The 8,490-nt window shown below is 43.7% G+C and overlaps 1 protein-coding gene across 1 annotated transcript; it reads right to left on the bottom strand.

Moving 5' to 3' along the window:
* Positions 1 to 2,176: 2,176 nt before the first annotated feature.
* LOC111094816 lies at positions 2,177 to 8,460 on the bottom strand. The gene is made up of 5 exons (XM_038586693.1): positions 8,195 to 8,460; positions 6,817 to 6,940; positions 6,574 to 6,683; positions 6,013 to 6,503; positions 2,177 to 2,611 (listed from the first exon to the last, which is right to left on the bottom strand). The coding sequence occupies exons 1-5, from the start codon at positions 8,458 to 8,460 to the stop codon at positions 2,445 to 2,447; spliced, it is 1,158 nt and encodes a 385-aa protein (XP_038442621.1). The 3' UTR covers positions 2,177 to 2,444.
* Between the last annotated feature and the right edge of the window lie 30 nt (positions 8,461 to 8,490).

The following is an 8,490-nucleotide window of genomic DNA, read 5'->3' as shown; positions in this document are numbered from 1 at the left end:
GGGAGCCCTCCAGTGACAGCGGCTGAGCCCTGGGAGTGAGGCCCATAGATCCTTAACCAGTCGTTAACCAGGTCGTTAACGTGTTAAGTCTCGGCTTCCAGTTTGGTGCTTCAGCCCCCAGCACTCAAGAGTTGCTCCCTCAAGCTCTGCTGCAACGCGCTGAAAACTCCCCTAAGGGGGAAAGTACTGTGAGACTGGTACTAGGACGTACCTGCGCCTTCCAGGGGCTCAGGAGGTTTTATGAACAAATGACAAGTGCTGGGAGACGCTTGAAGAGCAAACCTCCAAGACAGGAAAGAGGGTGCTGATTTTTTTTTTTTTTTTTTTGCTTTCTTTTAGGGATACAAAGTATTTCAATAGTGCAGTGACTGGATTAACACTGGCCTAGAAACCAGCTTTTGAGGCTTCCATGTCATGAACTGCCAGTTCTCCACACTCTGGGCTCTTTTCTTGCCTCTGGAAATTAGAACTTGCCCTCCCCTTCATTGGGTTTCTTGGTATGCGTCCTTCACGTTTCAGCTTGAACAGTGCCAAGAGAAAAACCCCCAGACTTCGCTAAATGAATCACATGCCCCTCTCATATTCCTTCCCAGCCTTCTACTTACCTGTTTCTTGCATTTACTGTATGCTGCAGAAGGGGCTGTTCATTTGCAAAATGCTCTCTATAAGATGCTCAGTTCCTTGAAATTGGGAGGGCAGAACTGCGGGGAGTCTCATCTAGTTCATCACTGCATATTCCTTGCACACAATAAATGTTTCATGAGTGGATGAACAGATTACAGATTTAAGAACTAGAATCCCCAAAACTCCATGACCAATTGGATGTGATGGGGGAGAGGGAAGGAGAAATCTTGAGAGATGTCCAGGTTTTCTGGCATAATGAGTTGGGTGAGCGCTAGATCCATTGGCCAGAATAAGGGTCATGAGAGAGACAGGTTGGGGGAAGATGAACAGATAGTGAGCTTTGTCTATAATAATAATACAGTGGTGAAGCCAGATCTGGAGCTGTGATCCTTCACGTTGTGGTTTATCAGGAATGAGCTCTTGATGGTGATGTTCCCCATAAATAGCAGAGGGAGCTCTAGGGCACAAGAAATTACCTGTCCTGGCTAAACCACAACTGAGTATTAGCATTCTTATTTTTCTTGTTGGAGAACAGAGATTTCCTCTCCAGACTCTAACCTTGCAAGGCAAGACTTCAGATGCTTTCGTTTGTTTCTCCCCATTCCCCCCCCCCCCCGTGTCCTTGAGCGTCACCTTTTTCCCTGTTCCCCCTAAACCATCCTAGAATGCAAAAGCCTCCAGTGATAGCACCCCTTGCAGGCCTCCTCTGGATTACAAACCACTAGAGAGTTCTCCACCTTTAATGTAGATGGAGCCAAGGTAGAGAACATGGCAGGCTCTGTGATTCAGTGCTACACTTGTCACTTCTAGTTTGTGACCTTAGACAAGTGATTAATCTGTGATGCAGTTTCCTTACATTTAACAGTGGCTCCTACCTCACTGGGTTGTTTGAGGAATAAATCTACTCAGCGTACATGAATTTGTGTAGTGCCTGCCATATAATAAGCATTAGGTAAATGCTTGCCATTAATATTAGGCATTTCTTGGCCATTTCTCCTTGACCTCATTCATTCAACAAATACATTTTTTAAAGTCATCTCTATGCCCAGCATGGGGACTTGAACTTACAACCCTGAGATCAAGAGTCACATGCTCTATCTGCTGAGCCAGCCAGGCACCCCATCTAACAAATACTTATTGAGCTTCCAGTGTACTGGATGCTAGATACAAAGTAGAAGACAGATACTACTCTTGGCCATAAGACACATTCAGAAAGGACACAGCAGTATGCAAGGGAGTGTAAGCATCATGCCTGCTCCCTGATGGAGCAGTTCTCGTGAGAGAAGACACAGGTGCTTACATCTCCCTAAGAGGAAGGAGAGTGTCAGGGCTCCAGAGAAGAAGTCTCTCTTGTTAAATAATAAACTGAAGCATGTTGCGAATATTTAAGAATCTGAGCAAAAATCTATTGGAATCAGGTAGCACCAAACTGGAAGCACTTAGGAGTACTTCCGTGCCAGGAGCTCAGAGATGTTTACAGAGAAAAAGGCAGAAATAAGGAAGTTCCTGATTGGCTATTGTGTAAAGAACAGTTGGCTGTTTGTGGTTGGTTACCCTTAGTGTTTTATTTCATAGCCTTGAAACCATCTTAGCAAGAAGAGTCTAGATACTTTCTTGTGTAGCTATGGACTCAGCAGTAGATTCAGCAATAGTTGCCCGAGTTAAGGAGCATTCTTGTGCATTAACAGAAGAGGCAAGTAGCAGAAAGGCAAGAGGAATAAAGGTTCATAGTGGAGATGAAGATCTTAGTCCATGATCTTGGGGGAGCTGGCCACTTCAAGAGGCCATCTGCTTCTGAGGAGGAACCTCCCTAGTCAACGCTAACTTTCTATCTCCAGCTGGTGTGCAGTTAGTTCCAAGAGTCTGGAGGAGCCCTTTTTAATTGTGAGAAGTGGACCCAAGTTCAAGTCCCTGAAGTTTGGCTGTGGTCTTGGCAGCGAGGACTGGGTCTGGTTTCTACCGAGGAGGTTCAAGGGCAGCCTTTGTTCTTAGTGATTCCAAATCAGAAGGGTGGGAGAAAATTGGAAATGTTAGTCTGGAGAGTTGCAGCCAGATGTTTGAGGAAACTAGGGGAATCCAACATCTAGTTCAGGTTACAGATACACAGTAGTTTCCTTTTTTTTTTTTTTTGTATCCATTTTTTATTTACATTGTAGTTAGCTAACATGTATATATATGTTATATATATGTTACATATATGTAACACTGATTTCAGGAGTATAGGGTAGTTTCCTTTCACCCTTATTATTTCCAAGTGGTTTTTTTAAGTGTTATTTATTTAAGAAGGAATCTTTGCACCCCACATAGGGCTTGAATTCATGCCCCCGAGATCAAGAGTCCCATGCTCCCCTGACTGACCCAGCCAGGTGCCCCTTCCAAGTAGTTTTAATTACATATGTCATTAGAATGATTAACCTTTAGAATCTTTTATTCCTAGTGAAAACCAAGAAATAAGCAATGTGGACTTTCAGTTACACTAGCATTCTGTGGTTTGGGAAATTTATAAATATATCTCATAATTTCTAGAAGTATATTCTTCCTCATAGTAAAATTTAAAATGTGACACTAAAGATGTTTACTCATAAATCCAAATATCTTTAGTTCCTCTGTAAAAGAAAGCCAAAAGTGGATAAACCTATGTTCAGTAATGTTTTAGTATTATTTTATCATATTTGGAATGATCGAGATACTCAACGAGTAGCCATCATTTAACTTATCTCAGTATAACTAGGGTTTCAAGTTCTCAAAAAGATTTTGGAAACTAGCTAAGTAGACATACCATATAGAATATTTATTCTTTTCATATAGAATATTTATTATTGAAAATTATATTTATGAACTTTTACTTACATTTATTTAATTTTACGTGTTCTTAATTATGTTTAGATTACTCATGAAAATTTCATGAGACATTAAATAGCTAACCATTCTTGCTGACACATCCTGTAACAGTGATAACATGTTAGCTTATTTGACTTTTAGGAAACCTAGATAGAATTCAAGTATTTTGCTTCATGCCGATAATTCTAAAGACATTCCTGTTTTAATTAAACCAGTAAACTTAAACTAGATTTTATTGACTGAAGATTATTCTAGATCATGTGAACTTGAAAAACATTTGGGTTAGTTTATTTCTGAGAGTATGTTTGATTTATATAAATACTTGTTTGTCTTTAAGCCCATTAAATAAAACTTTTTACGAATTAGTTTGGAATATCATCTGGAAAGTATCACATCTATAGCAGGCATACAGAGACACAGAGATCTTATAGCTTTCCATTTAAAAATTTCAGCCACGAGACAGGTATGATCATGCAAAATTCACTAGTTTATTTATTTTTATTTTTTATTTTTTCACAAAAACTCACTAGTTTAAAAAAGAATGGTTGTATCTAAATTGTGTTTCTGATAGAATAAGTTAAGGTTACCTGCTCAGATGGCTAAAGCTTTTACTAATATTTGTGGGAAAAAATGTTTGAGATTTTTCATTCACCTAATTTCCAAATAGCTTCTTTTTTGTTTTTCTGATAAGAATTATCTCCCTGAAGTTTGCACTTCAAGAGATGGCTCTGGGTTCCTAGAAAAATCTGGGTAGCCATTTGCATCTCAAAGGCACAGAGAAAGAATGTTTCTCCAAGAACAGCTTTTGTTTTCTAAATCCAGATATTGTAAAAGATCTTTTCACAATATTGTAAAAAGCCTTTTGAGATGAATAAGGGAGAGTTTGGGATTGGTAGTAAAAAGTATAAGTGGCTGTGAATGGTTTCTAGAGCTGCATTTCTGTTCTTGTAAAGACTCGAATTGTAAGAGAAGTATAGTTTTTAATTACTTAAAGAATTCGGTTGCAATCTGAATGATATCTAGCCACTGACTCAGCCATGCAACATTATCCTCCATTTGCTTCTTTATGTCAGGGAGAAGATCTGCAATTAAGATGGTAATCAAAAGATTTGTATGTTCTAGATTTAGAGCTAGGTTTATTTTTATTTTTTAAATTTAAATTCAAGTTAGTTAACATATAGTGTAGTATTTATTGGTTTCTGGAGAATTTAGTGATTCATCACTTACATATAACACCCAGTGTTGGGGGGAATCCCTGGGTGGCTCAGTGGTTTGGCGCCTGCCTTTGGCCCAGGGCGTGATCCTGGAGACTGGGGATCGAGTCCCACATCAGGCTCCCGGCATGGATCCTGCTTTTCCCTCTGCCTGTGTCTCTGCCTCTGTCTTGGTGTGTGTCTTTAATGAATAAATAAATAAAGTGTTTAAAAAAAAAACCCAGTGTTCATCCTTAATGCCTGTCACCTATTTAGCACATGTGTACATCCTCCTCCCCTCTAGCAATCCTGTTTGTTCTGTATAGTTAAGAGTGTCTTGTGGTTTGCTTCCTAGAGGTGGGTTTCTTTAAAACATTCATTTTAAAATTTTATTTGTTTTTCTTTTAAAGATTTTATTTATTTACTCATGAGAAACACAAAGGCAGTCATAGGCAGAGGGAAAAGCAGGGTCACTGTGGGGAGCCCGATGAAGGACTCAATCCCAGGACCCTGGGATCATGATGGAAGCCTAAGGTAGATGGTCAACCACCGAGTCACCAAGGTGCCCCTTAAAAATTCATTTTATTTTATTTTTTGTTTTTGTTTTAATTTTTAAAAATTTATTTTAGAGAGAGAGAGAGAGAGACAATGAGGGGGGGGAGCTACAAAGGGGGAGGAAGAGAGTCTCAAGCTGACTCTGTATTGAGCATGGAGCCTGTCCCCAAGTTTCCATCTCATGAGCCTGAGGTCATGACCTGAGTCAAAATAAGAGTTGGACACTTAACCAGCTGTGCCACGCAAGCACCCCTCTTAACATTTTAGTAAATCCTTCCACAGTGGCTTCAGAATGCTGTTCTTTCCCTCTGGGTATACATTTTCATTTTAGCTTTGGGGAGAAGTCCTTTAAAAAGCGTTCCTATCAGGCTCTGAGTATCAGCCTCCAATTTGATGTATTTATGACTGTAGTGCTACTTTAAAAAAAAATAATAATCCTTTTGAGTATCTTGTCAGGTTTCAGCTTGGACAAAGAGTAAATATTCCTGCTAGTATTGAACCCCACGGAGCCAAGAGGGATCGTCAGCAAGGTGAGGTGCAAAAGATACTCCTTTGCCAAGACCCTGGGGCCACTCCCAAAGATAACCAATAGAATGGGGATCTGGACGGTGCCCCTGAGAGCTGGACTTACTGGGGCCTGTGACAGTTGGCAGGACCCAGCTGCAAGTGGGGTGCAATGCACGTTTCGGCGCAGGCTTATGTAGCCAGCGACAGCTGTCCTTAGGTGAGGAAGCATGGGTAACCCGTATTTTCCTGTGTTGATCTGATTTTGGGAAGGAGGGGAAAACGTGACGTTTACCTTCTTCTCTCCAGCAGGTGACACACAGAGGTGTGGGCGAGCTGCCTGTGGGAAGAGCGGCTGCCCTCGGCGGGCCTGCACCAGTTTTCCCGGGATGCTTCGCGCGTGCTCGGGGCGAGCGGGCGGTGCCGGCGGGTCTTATCGTCGCCACCAGAAAGTGCCCAATGTTCTCTTCACCGGTTGTAGTGAGGGCCTGTGCAAGTCCCCGATTTCTCTGGGGCACCTCGGAAATTGGTAGGGGTATCTGAGATGGTTCCGAGTTCCCCACTCTGGCCACTAGTTGAGGATTATCTTTGACGCTTGGTCCGCCTCCGGGCCGAACCTCGTCCACCGGGGGCCTCACGCTGCCTCCGGGCCGGCTTCGAAGTCGGACCCAGTCGGTCCCGGACCTATCGGAGGCGGAACCCGTCCGTCCCGCACTCGGTCTGGCTTTGAAGTCGGACGCCGTCCAGCTGCGGCTGCTTTCTGGATCCTGACCCGAGAAACAAACGCTCAGGTGACGTCAGAAAGCCCCTGATGCCGGGAGCGGCGCGGCGAAGGCTGCGGAGCTCTGAGAGGGACTTGCCCGCCGTCCGCGCGAGCTCCAGGGGCTCGGCAGGTACCCATGCTTGTGGCTCCGTGTTCCCGGGGGCCCTTGGGGTCCCCTTCGCTTCCCGCTCCGGAGATGCCAACTGTGAAAAGAGAAGCTGACGCATGTTGCAGACCTTAAGGCTTTATTTGAGGGGGAATCACTTTGAATGTGGCAGCGGAACCGGAAGTGGTCAGGCGGGCCCCGCCTCCAGGAGCTCAGGCGAGAGATTTTACCGGGAAGAAGCGGAAGTGAGGGTCTGGCCGTCGCTTCAAGTGGCTTTGGCTGCGCTTGTCGTCGCTGCTTCTTAGTGTTTTGACTTCATAACCTCGAGGCGTTTCCACGCTGATTTTGGTCTGCCTACGTAGGCCGTCATCACATCATAACAACTTCGGTCTAATGGCTTTTGTGTTTAACAACACTTTCTTGTTGTTGTTTTTTTAAAGATTTTATTTATTTATTCATAGATACACAGAGAGAGAGAGAGAGGCAGACGGAAAAACAGGCACCATGCAGGGAGCCCGATGTGGGACTCGATCCCGAGTCTCCAGGATCACGCCTTGAGCTGCAGGTGGCACTAAACCGCTGGGCCACTGGGGCTGCCTTTAATAACACTTTGGAGCTGAAATTTATGAGGTATTTTTTTCATTTCCCAGCTTTTGCAAGCATTACGGATTAAGATGTCTACATTGTACACGTTGTAGTTGCGTTATGAAGCCATCACATGTCTTCTAACAAATCTTTTAAGCTTGTCATTATACGTCACCTACTGGGTGATCGGCCTGCAGACACCCCTTCTCTTACGTGCGGCAAGCTGTGTCTACATGGCTGTTCCTGCCCCGCCGCTGCCGGCAGAGCCCCGAAGCCCGTGCAAGGAGGACACTTGATTAGGCTAATGCACTAGGGCAAGACTCTAAGTATACTCTTGCAACAGGTGTGCAACTTTTATTTATTTATTTTTATTTATTTTTAATAATAAATTTATTTTTTATTGGTGTTCAATTTGCCAACATACAGAATAACACCCAGTGCTCATCCCGTCAAGTGCCCCCCTCAGCGCCCATCACCCAGTCACCCCCACCCCTAGTTCGTTTCCCAGAGTTAGGAGTCTTTATGTTCTGTCTCCCTTTCTGATATTTCCTACCCAATTCTTCTCCCTTCCCTTCCATTCCCTTTCACTATTATTTATATTCCCCAAATGAATGAGAACATATAATGTTTGTCCTTCTCCGATTGACTCATTGCATTCAGCATAATCCCCTCCAGTTCCATCCACGTTGAAGCAAATGGTGGGTATTTGTCGTTTCTAACGGCTAAGGAATATTCCATTGTATCCATAGACCACAGCTTCTTCATCCATTCATCTCTCAATGGACACCGAGACTCCTTCCACAGTGTGGCTACTGTGGACATTGCTGCTAGAAACATCGGGGTGCAGGTGTCCCGGCGTTTCACTGCATCTGTATCTTTGGGGTAAATCCCCAGCAGTGCAGTTGCTGGGTCATAGGGCAGCTCTATTTTTAACTCTTTGAGGAACCTCCACACAGTTTTCCAGAGTGGCTGCACAACTCTTAAAACCTACTGTTCCTAAGAACTGGAATTTTGTTTCCAAACCTCCGAGGGGATTCCACTGTGCCAGTAGTGATGAGAGCCTTTGCTCTTGCACTGGTTGGGTTCAGCATGGCCATGTGATACACTCCTGGCCAACCAGAGAAGTTGTCACAGTGTGGGAAAGTTTGCAGGTGGGGGCAGAAACACTTCTGGAAAACAACATTCCTCTCCCTCTCCCCGAAGAAGAGATCATTGTGGCATAAACTCTCTCCTTTTTGTCCTGGGGCTTTTATTGTCTGTATGGGAATGTAGTTAAGTGCTGCAGCCATCCCGGATACTCTGACAATAATGGCAAAAAG

The sequence above is a fragment of the Canis lupus genome, chromosome X (genome assembly GCF_011100685.1).
Source record: "Canis lupus familiaris isolate Mischka breed German Shepherd chromosome X, alternate assembly UU_Cfam_GSD_1.0, whole genome shotgun sequence".
In the NCBI taxonomy this organism is placed as follows: Eukaryota; Metazoa; Chordata; class Mammalia; order Carnivora; family Canidae; genus Canis; species Canis lupus.
Note: the sequence above shows the minus strand (reverse complement) of the source record. Positions and strands in the feature narration are given on the sequence as shown.